This window comes from Dama dama, chromosome 25, assembly GCF_033118175.1.
Source record: "Dama dama isolate Ldn47 chromosome 25, ASM3311817v1, whole genome shotgun sequence".
Lineage (NCBI taxonomy): Eukaryota > Metazoa > Chordata > Mammalia > Artiodactyla > Cervidae > Dama > Dama dama.
This window is the reverse complement of record NC_083705.1, coordinates 59670204-59690185: the sequence shown is the minus strand read 5'-3', so window position 1 is coordinate 59690185 and position 19982 is coordinate 59670204. Positions and strand designations below refer to the sequence as shown.

General features: G+C 36.3%; 1 protein-coding gene across 6 annotated transcripts in view; it reads right to left on the bottom strand.

The window, feature by feature from the left end:
- The window catches only part of CDH18 (cadherin 18), a 1208767-nt gene that overhangs the window by 251618 nt on the left and 937167 nt on the right, over positions 1–19982 (bottom strand). For all 6 annotated transcript variants that reach the window (XM_061129307.1, XM_061129308.1, XM_061129303.1 and 3 more), the window contains one exon: positions 5482–5601. In XM_061129307.1, coding sequence (XP_060985290.1) covers positions 5482–5601 — 120 coding nt within the window. The remainder of the gene's footprint in view (positions 1–5481; positions 5602–19982) is intronic.

Here is a 19982-nt window from a genome sequence, read left to right as displayed (position 1 = left end):
AATCCCTAAGAAAGGCAATGCCAAAGAATGTTCAAACTAACACACGATGGCATTCATCTCACACGCTAGTAAAATAATGCTCAAATTTCTGTAAGCCAGGCTTCAACAGTATGTGAACTGTGAACTTCCAGATGTTCAAGCTGGAATTAGAAAAGGCAGAGGAACCAGAGATCAAATTGCCAACATCCTCTGGATCATCGAAAAAACAAGAGAGTTCCAGAAAAACATCTATTTCTGCTTTATTGACTATGCCAAAGCCTTTGACTGTGTGGATCACAACAAACTGTGAAAATTCTTCAAGAGATGGGAATAGAAGACCACCTGACCTGCCTCCTGACAAATCTGTATGCAGGTCAGGAAGCAACACTTAGAACCAAACATGGAACAACAGACTGGTTCCAAATAGGGAAAGGAATATGTCAAGGCTATATATTGTCACCATGCTTATTTAACTTATATGTAGAGTACATCATGAGAAATGCTAGGCTAGATGAAGTGGAATCAAGAGTGCTGGGAGAAATATCAATAACTTCAGATATGCAGATAACATCACCCTTATGGCAGAATGTTGAGAAATGCTAAAGAGCCTCTTGATGAAAATGAAAGAGGAGAGTGAAAAAGTTGTCTTAAAACTCAACATTGAAAAAACTGAGATCATGGCACCTTGTCCCATCACTTCATGGCAAGTAGATTGGGAAACAGTGGAAACAGTGACAGACTTTATTTTTTTCTGGGGCTCCAAAATCACTGCAGATGGTGACTGCAGCTTGGAAGAAAAGTTATGACCAATCTAGACACCGTATTAAAAAGCAGAGACATTACTTTGTCAACAAAGGTCCATTTAGTCAAAACTATGGTTTTTCCAGTAGTCATGTGTGGATGTGAGAGATGGACTATAAAGAATGCTGAGCACCAAAGAATTGATGCCTTTGAACTGTGGTGTTGGAGAAGACTCTTGAGAGTCCCTTAGACTACAAGGAGATGCAAACAGTCCATCCTACAGGAAATCAGTCCTGAATATTCATTGGAAGGACTGATGCTGAAGCTGAAACTCCAATACTTTGGCCACCTGATGTGAAGAACTGACTCATTTGAAAAGAAGCTGATTCTGGGAACAATTGAAGGCAGAAGGAGAAGGGGACAACAGGGAATGAGATGGTTGGATGGCATCACTGACTCAATGGACATGAGTTTGAGAAAACTCTGGGAGTTGGCAATGGACAGGGAGGCCTTGCGTGCTGCAGTCCATGCGATTGCAAAGAGTCGGATACAACTGAGCAACTGAACTGAGCTGAACTGAATAAACAAGCACTAGCCAAAATTTCTCTTGACTTCAGTTCTCTGAGGACTTAATATGGCTTTCTTACTTAGCTGCCTTCTTCATAATACTCAGTTTAGGGTTAGTAGTTTTCATAAGCATTAAAACAGTTCCTGGTATAATAACTCTAAAAGTTTTCTTTGCTGAATTAAAATGAAAATGTTTAAGTAGACTGCTTCCCTTGTAGTTCAGTCAGTAAAGAATCTGCCTGCAATATAGTAGACCTGGGTTCAACTCTTGGCTGGGAAGATCCCCTGGAGAAGGAAATGGCAACCCACTCCAGTATTCTTGCCTGGAGAATCCCACGGACAAAGGAGCCTGGCAGGCTACACTCCATGGGGTTGCAAGAGTCCAATACAATTTAGCGACTATACCACCACCACCATCCTCATAAATGGGGTTTCTCTGGTGGCTCATCAATAAAGAATCCTCCTGAAATGCAGGAGACGTGGGTTCAGTATCTGGGTTGGGAAGATCCTTTGGAGAAGGAAATGGCTACCCACTCCAGTATTGTTTCCTGGGAAATCCCATGGACAGAGGAGCCTAGCAGGCTACAGTCCATGGGGTGGCAAAGAGTCAGACTTGGCTTAGCAATGAAAAAACAACATCTTCATAAAGGCTACCCTAACACAATTTCTACATGTTTGGAGAAGGAAATGGCAACCCACTCCAGTGTTCTTGCCTAGAGAATCCTGGGGACAGAGGAGCCTGGTGGGTCCATAGGGTTGCACAGAGTCAGACATTACTAAAGTGACTTAGCAGCAGCAGCTACATATATGTGGGCAGAAATATTATATGTTTTTTACAATTCATTGTCATCTCAGTTAATTTTTCAGTTTTCTGATCTTTCAAACAGTAGTTAATGTTAAATCAATCATTAAGAAGTATTCTCCTGTTGTTCCACATTAAGCAAGCATTATGAAATAACAAAAACAAAACTTATTTGAAGCAATAAATTATTCACAGGATTTATGTTTCATCATATTGATTAACGAGATTCCAGTAGAAAACAATGCATACCTTATTAAACAAATTATGTATAGTATAATAATTCAAGAGCCACGAATCTTAACCATAAGCACTCACAGCTTTATTTGAATACAAAAGTTCTGCTGCATTATAATTAGTCTTCATTGAAAGGTCGCTCAGTCGTGTCTGACTCTTTGTGACCCCATGGACTACATAGTCCAAGGAATTCTCCAGGCCAAAATACCGGTATGGGTAAGCCTTTCCCTTCTCCAGGGAATCTTCCCAACCAAGGGATCGAACTCAGGACTCCCGCATTGCAGGCAGATTGCTTACCTGCTGAGTCACCAGGGAAGCTGATATACCTTTTAACACAATGGAAATAAGACAATCCAAAGTCCTGATCTTAACCATAAGCACTCACAACTCTATTTGAATATAAGGTTCAGCTGCATTATAATTATTCTTCTTTGAATGGACTAACCTGAAATGTCATAGCCATGCCAAATGAGAAGATAAAATTAAAGCATTACTATTAAACTACATTTTAAAGTAACTACTCATCCAATTTTCTTATATAACATCTCATCTATAACAACTGATTCCTTACTTTTAAGTATGTCTGTATGTGTTTTATTCCAGTTATTTAAGGCACACTTTCCACTAAATTCATTAGTTCTGAGGATGTTTAATTGCATTATAATAGATCTCTTAAGCTTAAATTACCAAAACGTCTTAGCTTTGAAGAGAACACTCAGCATTTTGTTTTATAATCCCTCTTAGCACTTTGTACAACCAGTTCAAGAGATTTGCATATTTAAACAATCTTGATAGCAGAAGACATATCCATAGACTTCCCTGATGCTTCAGCCAATACAATATTGAAATTAAAACATATCGATATGGAGGCATACATTTCATTCAATAAATCATTTTGCTTAAATAAAAGAGCAAAAATTACAGCAGCAAAGATTATTTCAAAAGAGCAGAACCTTAATAGCAGCCTATTTATATTTCAGATAATCATTTTTGTTTCCTGAGGGCTTAATTAATCCATAATAAATATGTACAACCAAATGCAATTTTTATTTGAATTTTGTGTTTGATATACTTGCTTCACTAAAAAACAAGCAACAGAAGAGTTCAACACTGGTCACTTTTTATCCACATTGGCCTGCTTTCTTTGTCCAAAGTAAATATGCACACACACAGGCACACACACACACCCATATACATATTTGCATATACTCACACCAATACATGCAGACACTCAGACAGATAGTCAGATATACACAAGCACACATAATTATTATTTGGTTTTAAAGAAGTTCAAGTGTGTGGTAAGTTTTAAAATCCATATAAGATGTCTATAGTCTAGCAATATTCTATTAAGTAAATATTTATGTATAAATAAACATTCGGCCCCCTAAAAGGACAGTTAATTGAATAAATTGTATATGTGCACGTGTATACATGCATGCATGTGTGTTTGTGTGTGTGTAAGCCTCAGATGAGGTAACTGGAACATAGTCTCCTCGATTCTTTCCTCCAGGAAGATGCATATTTAAAGTAAGAAATACACATCTTTTATATGTAAAACAATCATGGTTATTGGGAAATTACCACAAAATGAGAAACACTATTGTCAAATAATGAGTTGGCTTAAGAATGTTTATCACTACATGTCAATCATATTACAATACAGGCATGCATTAAGTCAACATGCTGTACCCATTTAACTACACAGCGTTACACTTCAAATATATCTCAGTAAAAAATATTTTCTGTCAATTCTGAAGTAGCCTATCAGAACAACATAAATATATATATATATAATTTTTGTCCCAGAAGTTTGATTACTAGGCTGGTAAACATTTTTATTTCTAAATATTTAGTAATACCTTGATACTATTAACATAAGCGCTTGCATGCTCACTCTAGGTCACGTTATATTATTTATTTTTATTATATCCCATTTTTTATTTATCTCATTTATTTTATAATTATAATGCACATAATATGTGGATATATACATAGGTATATATGTGCAATTCTTCATTTACATATCTGTGTCTTTACTCCTTCACTGTTTTCTTCCTAAGTTATGGGGATTTAAAGGGTTAAGACAGTGTGTCTGAGGTCTCCTCCTGGCCAGTGTAGTTTGTGTTGGAGCACCCCAGGGGAAGAAAGAAGGCACCTTCCTATAAACAAGACGATGACAATCCTCCTAGCAATCTAACGGCATTAACTACTGTAGTAAGCTTGTCCATAGCATCTCTTCAGTTACTGTACCTCACTGTCTGAGGCAATGGTTAATAAACTGTAATGTGCACTTACTGAGCAGTGTTCCCTGAAAAACGTGTTGTATGCTATGTAACTGTATGATGATGAGATATTTATGACCAAATATTACCCCTGCATTAGTTATCTGGCAGTGACCTTTACTTAAAGATCCCACATGTTAACTAGATTCAGAATGACTCTCACATTACCAGAAAGGATCCAGGAAGCTGCTGGAACATCTTAGACCTCTCTCTGGCCTATCTATATCTCCTGATTATGTATATTCTTGAAACTGTTTATTAAACTTGAAGCATTTCATACTGAACATTTAGCTACTTTTAAAAAATGGGTTTATATTTATCTTTAGCCAAATTTCTATTCATAAACTCTTTGTTGATAAGACCATGAGTTTTTGTGGTTTATAGATTATGCTGCTAGAACATAGTCTTAGACTGAATTATTGAGTGTCCTTCATTACCATTTTGGTATCACATAATATAATATGATGTGACTATTTTGGCTACAAAAAAGAGAAGAAATAGAGAAGAATTCATATATTTTTTAACAAATGCTTACATGTCTTTGGCTTTATTCTCAGTTAATTTCATTTACATAACACACTACTTTAAGACTGAAGCGTTATGTAATCTCTGTTTTAAACAGCATTTATTTAAATGTCACAGAAAGATGCAAAAATGAAAAGTTTTTACTGGTATAGGTATGGATAATCAGGTATTAAGGAGGACAGTTAATTTATCTTCAATTATTTAATCACACTGTCCTGGAAAACCTGAGGGCATTTTTAAAGTTCTAAAATAACAATGTCTAATGTAGAAGATCACACAGACATGAAGATACTGCTTTCTTTTTTGCAGCATGCATCTGGTACATCAAATATCCATAAAAGTACTAACCTGTTTTAGGGTCTACGGAGAAGTAGGGCTGTCCCTGGAGAATACTGTAAACCACTCGAGCACTGTTCCCATAGGTAGGGTCATCTGCATCAGTAGCTGTCACCTGTAGAACAGAGGTACCTGTGCATTCAGGAAAACAAATGATTAAGCACATGATTAATTTGTACCCAGAAAAAAATGTTTATGCTGAAACATTTGTGGAAAGTGATAATGTCTTATATTTCTTAGATCATCCTTTAAACATAATCCTCGCTTTCTTTCTGTGCAACCAGTTGTTCTAAATGAGAGCCCAGGATGGAGCACTGGGTTTCAGTTATTTTAATATGATTCTTTATGTGATGATACCATTATGAAGGGTCTGTTTTAACCTTCATGTAATCAGGGTGGGTTGGGTCTATTCTCAAGAATCAAATTGGTGTTAACTGGCGGGGGAGGGGGATAAAATCAAAAGTATTTTGTGGGTGTACAGTTGAGTCTTGAACAATGCTGGGGTTACTGACAATTTTTAATTTTAATAATTCAGTCAATGATTTAGGTCCAACACATCTATAAAGAGTCTAATATCTACTTAACTACAAAGTTTTTTACTTCCATGTTGAAATTCAGACACGACTTTAAGCAAAACTAGTTCTGTCCCTTCAAAGGATCCTAGAAATAGATCCTCTGAAGGGACAGAACTGGTTAATATAGAATGCCAAGTTCATCTGACAATCCTTATTAGCAGATCATACATATACAGTTGGCCCTCCATATATACGATTGCTCATACATTTGATTGAGGGCAGGAGAAGGGGGTGAGAGGATGAGATGGTTGGATGGCATCACTGACTCAATGGACATGAGTTTGAGCAAACTCCAGGAGACACTGAAGGACAGGGAAGCCTGGAGTGCTTCAGTCCATGGAGTTGCAAAGAGTGGGATGTGACCGAGAGACTGAACAGCAATAATATTTGGTTCTACATCCATGGATGTAACCAACTGCTAATCGTGTTCTATGTTCTGAGCTGCAGAGGTTGAATTTCTGGATATGGGACCATGGATATGGATATTGAGGGCCAACTAAAGGACCTGAGCATGTACAGGTGTCCATGGCAGTGCTGGAACCAATTCCCTTCAGATACTGAGGGATATATATAGACTTTTAATAAAATGCCACAATTTTGGCCTCTAAATAGAATATTTACATTGAGATGCTAAGTAAAAATATAACTAGTAATTATGCACACTCAGAAGAAAAGGACTATTATATACATAAAAGAAACTTTTAATTGTGGATAATAAAACATAATAATAGTGACACCAAATTCTAGTGAGAAATTAGGCCACTCACACAAAGCTGGTGGAAATGTAAATTTAGCAAATTCTTAAATAAACATACATTTACCATGTAGCAGCAACAAATTGTACGCTTGGGCATTTACACTAAGGTCATGAAAATATATGTTCACATAAAAACCTGTTTTACAAATATTCAGAGATATTATTCTTAGTAGCACCAGACTGGAACACAGCTCAGATATCCTTCAATGGGAAAATGATTAAAGAAACTATGCTACAGTATGATTGAGGAATACTACTCAGCAATAACAAAGAACAGAATATTGATATAAAAATCAACTTGGATAAATCTTCAGGAAATTATGCCTACAGGGTGGAAAAAGACAACCCCCAAAGGCTATTTACTGTCTGATTCCTTTTATTTAACATTCCTGAAGTGATGCAATTTTAGAAATGGATGACAGATTAGAGTTGCTAGAATCTGGGGGAGAAGGAGTGGAAAGGTGTGGGTTTGGTTATAAAAGGGCAACATGAGGGATCCTGATAAAGCTGCTACTGTTCATTATTTTGATTATGGATATACAAGAACTAAATACATGCATAACACACAGGTAAAACTAGGGAAATGTAAGTAAGATTGGTAAATCATTTCAATAACCTGGTTATGATATTGCTTAATAGTTTTGCAGGATGATAGCATTGGGTAAAATGGGTAAAGATATAAGAAATCTATTTCTCATGACAGCATGTGAATCTATGATGATCTCAAATTTTAAAAGTTAAAAAATATATCTTCTTGCTTCACTGCTAGTACATTCTTAGCCCTATTTGGACTTGGATGTGTTTTATATATATATATATATATATATTTTTTTTTTTTTAACTATAGCACTACAGTGTCCAGCTTGATAAACTTTCCAGAGCTAGTCACATGTAGATGATGTCTTCCATCATTAAGTATAATTACTACTGTGGAACATTAAAGACTTTTGCTGTGAGTTTCAACAAACTCACAGTACCTATATTCATCTCAGTACCTATATTCATCTCTCCAAATTGGTCAGAGAAAACCAGTAGGTAGGTATTTATTCAAAACATTGGTATAGGAGGGAGGTATTTTCATTTAGTACCTCCTTAAATTGCAGAAATTAAAATCTATAGTAAGTACCTGGGTCAGACTCTAAAAAGGTAAAAAGCCCATACTGTGTCCAAAATATTGCAAAATTATAACAGCCAAATCTTTGATCTTATAGGAAAAATGGTGATCATACTGGGCATATAGGAATTATTTAATACTAGGAGTCAGGAAAAAAAAAGTATAGATAGAAAGCAGTAAAATAATGGCTATCTTTTAAGAAAATACACTTACAAAATTTTCAGGTTTTAAAACTTGCTGTGGCCTTACAATACTGATTTAGGTCTAAATAATGTTAATGTCTTAAAAGCAGCCCCAGAGGAACCATTCCATTGAAAAAAGTGGTTAAGGCAAATTTGTCAAGATTATACCTGATTTACTGTGATAGGCTGGACCACCACAGGAAAGAAAAAGAGTGTTCTGCTCGGCTTGAGCTGTCTTTCACCTCAGGCTTGTGAGGTGAAAGCTGAGACATATGAATGGAATGACAGGTGAGAGAACAATGAGAAAAGGAGAAAGAAAAGAAAGAAAAGCATCCTGGTGGTGTTGAATAAGTGATGGTTGAAAGTACCAAAAAAAAAAAAGTGGGCAGAGCAGAAAAGAGATCCAGAGGAGTGAAAGAAAACATACTAACTCTCTACCCTAATTCAAAAAACATGGCAATTATCAACCACAGACACCTCAGAACAGTTGGTCTCATGGGTTTCGGGCAATCCTAGTTGTGCATAAAGCAAAGGACAGTAAATGTCCTCTATCATTGTTCTTTGGTGGCATCTGAAGGTAGCAGGCTGCCACTTCGCGTAAACAGATTGCTGGTTGAGGGAACATAGGTATATGTACAGCACAGCTCAACCAAAAGTCAGCCTGCCCTGAACACATCAAGAGTAGAATTAAATAGCAGGGGTAAAAAATAAATCCTGAGTTTACTCAGTTGTTCAAAGATTCCCTACCAAGAGGTTTTAGACCAAAAGGAAAACATATACTTTTATTTTCTTATTTATTTGGAGGTTTGATGGGAGCATTTAAAGAACTATTGTTACTTTTGGAAGTTTTGTTCTTTTTTTTTAATAAATAAAGAATAAAAACATAGACTGCTTTAGTGTGTGTGCTATGTGTTGAATGATTTTCACTCTAAGTTCATATGTTACATTTTTAAACTCTAGTTGCTTAAATGGTGACAATGGTGATGCTCCATCGTGTATCTTTGAGACACTACAGACTATAGCCAGCCAGGCTCCTCTGTCCATGGAATTTTCCAGGCAAGAATACTGGAGCGGGGTGCCATTTCCTACTCCAGGGGAAATCTTCCAACCCAGGAATCAAATCCATGTCTATTGCCTCTCCTGAGTTGGCAGGCAGATTCTTTACAACTAGCACCACCTGGGAACCATATAAAACTGAACCACATAAATATTTCCCCTACTTCCTTCATAACGTTTCAGAAAATGAACTGAGACAGTTTTTTGTGTTAGTCATCAGCTCTCTTTTTTTCACAATAGATTGCTCAAGGATTGCTCAATAGATTGGGCAAGGAGCTTGCTTATCAGGCAGCAGTTTATTTTTCATGGTTCACTTTACCCAGTCTCTCTCCATCTGTCTCTGGCCTGCATGAATCCTCAGTCATGTCTGACTGTTTGTGACCCCATGGACTTTGTAACTCACCAGGCTCCTCTGTCCATAGGATTCTCCAGGCATGAGTACTGGAGTGGATTGCCATTTCCTACTCTGGGGGATCTTTCTGATCCAGGGATCCAACTTGCATCTCTCTCACCTCCTGTATTGACAGGCAGATTCTTTACCACTGTGCCATTTAATAGGTGAAATAGGGTCACTATAGATGTAATTAAGATGAAGTCATACTGCAATAGTTTGGGCTACAGATCTAGTATGACTGCTGTCCTTATAAAAATAAGACACTTGGAAAAGATGGATACACACACACACACACACACACACACACACACACACGAGAAGTACATTATGTGAAGATGAAGGCAGAGATCAAGATGATATTTCCACAGGACAAGGTAAGTCAGATTGCCAGCAGAGCACTAGAAGCTGGAGGTGGGGGCTTGAAAAGACCGTCCCCCAGTTCTTTAAGAGGGAATATGGCCCTGCTAATAATACCTAGACTGTAGACATCTAACTTCAGGAATGGTGATAACAGAAAATGCTGAGTTTTTAAGCTTGTGATCCTTTGGTTTAGCAGTCCTCGCAAACTGATACATTGTGTTATAGCTGCAGTGGGAGGAAATAACATTTATTCTCAGAATTTGCAGTTGTTCTTTAACTGACTCTGGATAAGAGTCTGAAGTTAAAAGCCAAGAAAAAATGATAATATCCTCTTTGATGTGAGATACATCATAAATGAGATACAATCAAAAATTAATTTCACAAATAGACAGAATTAGGTAGAAATGAATGTTATTTGATTTTTTGAAATATTAGGCATTACTAGTGATCCAACTTTTGGCCTTTCTAAGTAAATTAATTAGCTATATTGGTTATTTTAATGAAGACTTTTTATTCCTGGTTGAAAAGTTTAAATGAAAAAAAAATCCTTATGTTATATCTATGTCTGAGAAAAGTATTCCACGTTGGACCATTCAATTCCTCTGTTCATGCTTCGGCCCTAACTGTATACATAATAGAAAAGGATTATTATCCTCTACAGTGCTAGATCTCCAAAGAAAAATATGGGAAGTGATACCTAGAAACCCATTATTCTACTAGAATATTAAAATAAGTATCTAATTTTCTCTGGAAATTATTATATGAGCTTGGTCAATAGATACTAAACTCACAGTCCTTTCCCGAAATAACTGGCTTCCAATCAAAGAAAACTTTAAAAAGTGCTACATAAGTGTCTTTCATTTTTACAACTGTTTTCATTAAAAGCAATAACCACAGAAACATTGCATTTTAAAGTTTCATTGGCTATTTAGTGTACTATTTATTTTATTTTCACATTAAATATTTCCTACAGTGCACACTTAGGTAATCCCATGTTAGGGATTATAGCCTCTCAGTTGATTTTTGAAACAAAGCTGAAAAGATTCAAGTACATAGAAAAGCTTTCAAGATCTCTTTTCTACAATAGAATTCAAGTCTTGCTTCCTTTGGGGACTGCCCTGTGCCATTCTTTTCATGTGGTCTCCTCTTGTACTGCTGTCTTATAAATAGCACACATTTTGTAACATTACATATCAATGAGAAACAGAGTGGACTTTCCCAAAAGCCTCTAAAGACCAATTCGAAATATTTAATAAGGCATTTTAATACCAAGCAAATATTCTCTGAGATTGCAAATCGTTATGCATGACTTGTCAGAGCTCACAGCTCTGTTAACATCTCAAGTGAATTAACATTGAGCAAGAACTTTGAGTAAAAATAAGCTGGAGATTTATGAAGGCAGAGAGTAGCTCTCTGAAGGAATCTCTCAGGGCTTAATTCTCAGAAGACTTTTTTCCAGGGACTGTGAAAAAGTAATAATCATCAAGATACAACTTAAATTTCATTCTACACAGGAGGACTGTAATTTCAACAATGGAGAAATAACATAGTATTCCAGCCATCGTGTAATTTTACAAAGCTTTGAGTAGTCACCCAAGAGTCATTGGATTAAAAAAAAGAAAATCCTCTCTAAGTACACTTATGAAACATCTGGGTAACAAAGCAAAATTCACTATTCTAATTACATATTTTTAGTCATGGCTATCGCTAGTTTTTGTATAGTCTCTTATTTTTAAGATTTTTTTAATGATGTGGCTGATTTTTTTTTTAAGTTTTCGTTGAATGTGCTACAATATTTCTGTTTCATGATTTGGCTGTTTGGCCAGGGGGCATGTAGGACCTTAACTCCCTAGCCAAGGATTGAAACTATACCCTCTGCATTGGAAGGTGAAGTCTTAAGCACTGGACTTCCAGGGAAGTAGCCTGTACTTCAAGTAGAGATTCAATTATATTTGGTTAGATCCTTTTTATGGAACTACCTAATGTGAGATTTGATATTACTCAAGTAAACTTTTAATCATGTACCATAAATGAAAATAATAAGGAAATAATATGCATATACTGCCAAGGATGTGGGATCCCTTTGCTATATGTCATTTAATATAACAATAAGATGCATCTATTGAGAAAATTACATTCAATGCCATTTTACAGATAGGAATGTTGAGGTTCATAAAGGTAATATAGTTGACAATTTGAGAAGGCAGAATTCAAGCTGGTCTTACTGTTTTCCTATGTGATATTCTTTTCCATACTTCATTGCCCCCTCCAGTCATGGGTGGATATAGTTACAATAACTAGTTGATAATATCTAGTTGATAATACAATATCTAGTTGATAATAGTTATAATATCTTCTACCTTTTTCTTGTCTGTTTGCTTGGTGGAATGTAATGGCTGTCCAGATTTATCTACTTAAAGAGAGGCGGCATTACACCACCCCCTCACTCCCACCCAAACCATAGCCAAAGTCCAAGTCAGTAAATATATTTTGTCAGGTGAAGGTGTGTGTAAAATACATAGGAAGAAGCAACCTCCAGGTACCAACAATAGTGTTGTCTTCTGTAGCCTTACAGAATGCTCACAATTCTCTTGATTTCTGTACAGAGTAAATGGTTACAGTAAAAAGTGACTAGACTGCCGTAATCCCACCAGCTTTACGTATCTTCTAAATGCATCTGCATGCTATGCTCACATTACTTTCCCACCCTGCGCTGCAGAAATCTAACATTCATCAGTAATTAGTGTCTCCCATGTTTGTGCATTAAAGCACAGCTGCTGGGGTCAGGTAACACCACCCTCCCAGCCTAGCTTCACTCCTTCAGTGGTTGTCTCACAGTCCACTATTTGGTTTTCGCTTCTCTTACCATTTTCTTAACTTGTTCCACCAATTCCGTCCCTTTTATTGAGCTAAATGACAGTGGATCTGATTTTTCCTGATTAAACTCTAATGCAAACAGAAGGTATAGACAGGTTTCTCCCCAACTACCCTTCATTTCTTTTCTGAATAATGACAATGCAAAATATGATGATTAGGCTCTGTATTTGATTCTTCTATAGTTACTACTTTCAAATAGGAATCTAGGTAGGGGTGTGTGTGTGTGTGTGTATGTTTACATTCAATAACTAGAAATTACTTAACATATTGGAATCTGACAAATACATCATTTGGAGAGCTGCCTGTGTGTGTGTTCTCAGTCATGTCCAACTCTTTCTGACCCCATGGACTGTATCCTTCCAGGCTCCTCTATCCATGGAATTTTCCAGGCAAGAATACTGAAGCAGGTTGCCATTTCCTTCTCCAGAGGATCTTCCCAACCCAGGGATCGAACCTGAGTTTCCTGTGTCTCCTGCATTGGCAGGTGGATTCTTTACAACTGTGCCACTTGGGAAGCCTAGAAAGCTGCCTTCTTTATGCAAAATATACTTCAGGATAGAATGTTTTTTAACCTGGAGGAAAATGCATATGTATATATAGTTTATCTATTTAAGTAGCACATAACACTTCAATACTTAATTCCCTCGTTTAGCATATATGATAATTAAGTCCACTTCATTTGCTGATTTTATATCAACTTCTCATCAAAAATTAAATTTATATCTATAAGTTGCTTTAATTTCCACTCAGGAAAAGAATTCCATTTAAAAATAAAAGTTGTTAACAAATTCAGCATTATTCTGATTAATACCTTATATATTTCAGCTAAATTTTCATTCAATAAAAACAAGAGAAAAAAATAAAATCAAAACCAATAAACAACAAAACATCTACTACAGACTAGAATACCAGAGACAGAATTATTTTTTCCTTCTTTGCTCACCAAAAATTGGTAATAATGTTTCAGAAGAGTTTAATAAAAGATAATATATATGCTCTTACTATATATTATGTATATGTACATATTTAAAGTTGACATTGATTTCAATTATTGAGGAAATAACTCCAATTTATTTTTTACCAGTTAGCTGAAAAATTTATTTTAAACATAATAGCCCAGTGTATATATTTTACAGTAACCAAAAATAAGACATAACAATATAGATATAAAATTAAAATCCTCCTTAATGAGTGCTAAGTTGCTTCAGTTATGCCTGACTCTTTGCAACCCTGTGGACTCTTACCCCCAGGCTCCTCTCTCCATGGGGATTCTCCAGGCAAGAGTGGGTTGTCATGCCCTCCTCCATGGGATCTTCCCAACCCAGGGACTGAAACTGCATCTCTTTTGTCTCTAACATAAGAGACATGTATATACATGAAGACTGAAGATGAGACCTGGTGGCACAGACTTATTAAATACTGCTTGGAATCACCAACTTTTCTGTGACTCTGTCAGTTGCTATCTCAGTAGCTGCTTTAATCACACAGACTATGAGTCAGAGTGTAAATTTATTTAAAAAGCAACAAAGCAGTTCCCAAACAGGTGCTGTTACACCTCTTTACTGAAAGAAAAATACAGAAAACTCCTGCTCAATCAATCTCTTATTATTAACTGCATTTATCTTACAGAATATCTTTAAGAAGTCAAATATGATCTTAGTAAGAAAAATACAACTCCTTTAACCACTCCCCTTAAGAAAAGCAATGTTAGAAATGTCTTACATGTCTTTTCATAACTGTCTCCACTCATTCAAAGGTCTATCTTGTAGTTGTGTACATATTAAACAGAACTCTATACAAATTTTTCTGTAATAACAGAACATGTCATGGACATTCCCATGCTAGCTAGGTAAATACAATTTTCATAGTCATATGAAATTCCATGCTGTTTACTGATGTGCATTTAGATTCTTCTAGTTCAGTTTCTTTTTTGTTTCTGATAGCAACTTACCACAAACAATTGGGTAAAACAAAGAGTATATATTCTTATATTTGTGTTTGCTTCTCCTTCGTCATGTATGCATTTCATGCTGTGATAAACTTCTATATAAGGAGCACAAATTTTCCAATATTCCATGGTGCTATGTGAAACAGCAGTGGAAGAGTTAATGAGACCATTTAGTCAGACTTCCACTAATGGACACATCAGTGAGAATGGGGAAACATTCCATTGCGATGGCCTCAGGTAAATGGAATCATAGCTTATATGGTTCCTTTGCCAACTATTGCTCAGTGTGCTACCAAAAATTCAATACTAATTTTCTTCCATGAAGAGGCTCAATAGCAAAGTCAGATGAGGATTGGTTTGCTAAAGTTTAATAGCAGATTTCTACCAGAGTCTAGATCAAGATAGCAGAGGATAAAAATCCTGAGCTTACCTTCTCTGACAGACGAACTAAAATTACAGTTACATATAAAACAACTGTCTTCCCAGGTGGCTCAGTGGTAAAGAATCTGCCTGCCAAGCAGGAGAAGGCAGTTCAATCCCTGGGGTGGGAAGATCCCCTGGAGAAGGACCTGGAAGCCCACTCCAGTACTCTTGTTGGAAAAACCCCGTAGACAGAGGAGCCTGGTGGCCTACAGTCCATGAGGTCACCAAGAATCGAACACAGCTTAGCTACTAAACTACCACCGCTACCATATAACAACTATCTTTGAGAAAAACCTGAAGACCAGCTCAGTTGGTAAAGAATCCCCCTGCAATGCAGGAGACACCGGTTTGATTACTGGGTTGGGAAGATCCACTGGAGAAGGGATAGGCTACCCACTCCAGGATACTTGGACTTCCCTTGTGGCTCAGCTGGTAAAGAATCGGCCTGCAATGCGAGAGACCTGGGTTTAATCCCTGGGTTGGGAAGATCCCCTGGAGAAAGGAATGGCTACCCACCCCAGTATTCTGGCCTGGAGAATCCCATGGACTATATAGTCCATGGGGTCACAAAGAGTCGGACACGACTGAGGGACTTTCACTTTCACTGAAGCCTAGCAGAACAGATTTTCTACAATTAAGGATTTCAGAAAAGTCCACATGGAGACCATAGGAAGGATAGAGATGCAATCTAGTCAAATCTACACCCTGGTGCGGCAGTCCACAAGTGAGAGGAATATCACAACTTCATAAACTTTCCTGAGGCATGAGCCCATAGTTTGCGCCCCAGTCTGGGAGATGTTCATGGAGAAGATAGGCCTTCATAATGTCTGGATTTATGAAAACCAGTGGGGCTTACGTCTAGGACAGCCAGAGGAAACTGAAACATCACTATTGAAGAGCTTACATACAAACTCACCCCAAGTCCTAGCGCAGAGGCAGCAGCTTAAAAATGTTCCTGGGTCACGTGAGGAGGAGATTCATTGACTAATTTTAGGACATGTACTGGGAAGTTATGGAGGAGGTGGAAATTTCTCCAGGGACAGAAATGCTGGTGGGCATTTTTATTTTTATTTTTTAAACTCTCCTTTCATCTAGCTGGCCCAGCACTGGTGGGCACCCTCTCTGTCACTCTCCACTAAACTACATAACATCATGGACCCTGCTCTTGTGTTCCCCTGTGGACTGACACCATCACCCCTCCAAAGTACTTCTCACTCTACCCCACCAAGTATGTGTCTCCAGCTCTGCCAAACTTTCCAAAACAGCTCACACTGTGGAGTCCAGCCTAGCACATCAGCAACTGTCGTGAGGCCTAGCGGCCAGCCACGGTGGGGCCAGTCCAATGCACCACCCTCGCGGCAGTGGGGATGAGAGTGGCGATGCAGCTCTCAGTCAGCCCATCGGGGGTCAGTACTGGCCAACAGCATGCCTACACAAGTCACGACTGGGTCTCACAAACAGCCAGGCAAATTAAAATGGAAAAACAATGTTCTAAAGTCTAGCAGGTCCAGCAAAAGCAGGTCAAAGAGGGAAGTTTTTATCAATAAAGATCTATCTCAGGAAGCAAGAAAAAATCTCAAATAAACCACCTAACCTGACACCTACAGGAACTAGAAGAAGAAGAAAAATAAAGCTCAAAGTTAGTATAAGGAAGAAAACACTCAGATCAGAGAAGAAATAAATGAAATATAGACTAGAAAAACAATAGAAAATATCAATGAAACGAAGACCTGATTCTTTGAAAAGATGAAGAAAATTGATAAACATTTAGCCAGACCCATAAAGGAAAAAAATAAAAAGAAAATACCTAAATAAATAAAACCAGAAATGGAAAAGGAGACATTACAACCAACACCACAGGAATAGAAAGCATCATAAGAGAATATTATGAGTTATAAATCAACAAATTGAACAACTTTAAAGATAAATTCTGACAAATATGAAATCTTCCAAGACTGAATCAAGAAATATACAAAATATGAACAAGTCAAACACTAGTAACAACATTGAATTATTAACAATAAAGAGACAAACAAACAAAAGCCCAGGAGCAGATAGTTTCACAGATAAATTATACCAAACACGCAAAGAAAAATAAATGTCTATCATTCTTAAACTATTCCAAAAAACTGAAGATGAGGGAATGTTTCTGAACTCATTGTACTAGGTCAACATCACCCTGACAACAAAACCAGAGAGGAAAACTATAACACAAACATACACACAAATATAGACCAATATCACTGATTAACATAGGTGCAAAAATCCTCAACAGAATAAGCAAATCAAAGTCAACAATACATTAAAAAGGTCATATATTGTGATCAAGTGGGATTTACTCCAGGAACACAAAGATGGTTCAATATCTGCAAATCAGTTAATGTGATAAATCGCATTAACACTTTGGAGAGTAAAAATCAAATAAGTAGATGCAGAAAAGACATTTAAAAAATTCAACATTACCTCATTTTTTAAAAACCTGAACAAAGTACATGTAAAGAGAACATACCTCAACATAATAAAGAGCACAAAATGTTTTAAAAATAAAGAGGTAGACCATTTAGCTTATGGAAGCATAAAAGGTCTAGACTGATCACAGAGTTCTCTCCATACCAGGTTATGAGAGCAAGAAAATATTTTCCATTTACTAAGATACGAAATGAAATTTATCTGAGAGAAACTCAGTGGATCACAAAAGGACTTGCAATTAACACCAAGAACAGGCAACCATGACCATCATGGACTGAGGCCTGAAAACCAGTGGGAATAAAGTCACCTGGTAGACAAGAGCAGAAATCTATGTGGTCACTATGACTTCTCTAGCCTTGATCACTGTCTAATCACTGTATACCTGCTTTCTGGGCACTGGGTATTTATTCTGGACCTCTTTGCTGGGCATTTTCTCCATACCTCAGACTGAACCTTCTCTATATACCTGAACGATGAACATACACCCAACTCCTGATCACTATGCCTTTACTCTATAGCTGATTACTATTCTTTCACTCTATACCCAACACCTAGAAAATGGCAAAACCACACCAAAGTGTCTCAAAAAAGAAAGCTGAGTTTCAAGATAAAATTAGAAATCAAATTCAATTAAAGGTGAGGTTAAATGCACTGCACATGAGTTTTTAGAATGAAATTTCAGCATTATATGTCTTAATACTATAATTTCACACTTGAAATATTTTTATTTTATAATATTCCATAGTAATTTCCATTTATGAACTTTTATTAAAATATAGGGGCAATAGAATAGACTAATTAATATTACAAGTGGTAATTAAGCAGTGGCCAGTGTCTAACATGAGATTTTTGTTTTGGTGAATTTCTCCAGAAAGGAAAGAATGAAGAAAGGAGAGGAAGGAAAACAATAAAGTGGCCATAATTATGATACATTTATATTAATAAATATTTTAAAATATCACATGGAATAATAACTCTTCATATTCCATATAAAGACAAATTATAATGTTTTATAGAGGTGAAGAGCTATTATTCCATGTGATATTTTTTCTGTATTTTTATCACATAAACATATTTACTAATTTCCTTGTTAAAATTATTGTTACATTTGGAAACATTTACTAACATTTTATATAAATGTATCATAATTATGGCCACTACTCTACTTTTGCTGTATTCTATTACTGTAAATCACTTTATTGGGGAATTCTAAGTCTAGTCTATGTTCATAAAAAGTAAATGGAGAAACAAAGGAATCTGAAGCAGCATAAAATGCAGTCTGGTAGATTATATCAATAATTGGATAAAAGTGAGAAAATAAATTGGTTTTGGGGTCTTTCTTGAAACACAAGAGCAATTATTTATAGGAAAATAAAGTGAATAATTGCTCCATAAAATAATAAAACTTTTTTTTTTTTTTTACCAGTTATCAGAACAATGATGTTCTAAACATTAAGGTGGTTTATTTTTACAAACTCTTTTCTCTAGACATAAGTGTAGGTAGACAAGACTGACACATAATTATTCAATAAATATTCACAGAACATTGTTTCAAGTAATTTACAGTAATAGAATACAGCAAAAGTAGAGTAGTGGAAGTTCTGAGCCTTGTCTTCAAAAACATTTGAGGCTTCTGCTCTCTCCTGAAATGCTACCTTAAGAATAAATATGAAGCATTTCCCACTACACAGGTTGCCTTTTCTTTGTGTTGATGGTTTCCTTTGCTCTGCAAAAGCCTTTTAAAGCCTCACTTGTTTATTTGTGCTTTTGGTGTCAAATTGAAAAATCCATCACTAAGATTAATGTCAAGTTTACCCACTATGTGTTCTTCTAGGAGTTTCTTGGTTGTGTCTCACATTCAACTTGTCTTTAATTCATTTCAAGTTGATTTTTGTGTTTGATGTAAGACAGGAATTCAGTCTTGCATATAGCTGTTCAGTTTTCCTGACACCATTTATTGAAGAGGCTATACTTTGCCTCACTGTATATTCTTAGTTCTTTTGTCAACAATTCATCAACCACATATGAATGGGTACTTCTGAGCTCTTTAGTCTGTTCCATTGATCTATGTGTCTGTTTTTATGCCAATGCTGTGCTGTTTTGATCACTACAGCTTTATAATAGAGTTTGAAGTCAGGAGTGTGATGCCTCTACATTTATTTTTTCTCATGATTGCTTCGGTTACTTGGAGCCTCTTGAGGATCCATACAAATTTTAGGATTGTTTGCTCTATTTCTATGGAAATAACATTGAGGTTTCCATAGGGATTTTGTTAAATCTGTAGATTACTTTAGGAAGTATGGACATTTTAACAAAATTCTTACAATATATGAAAGTGGAATATTTTTCCATTTATTT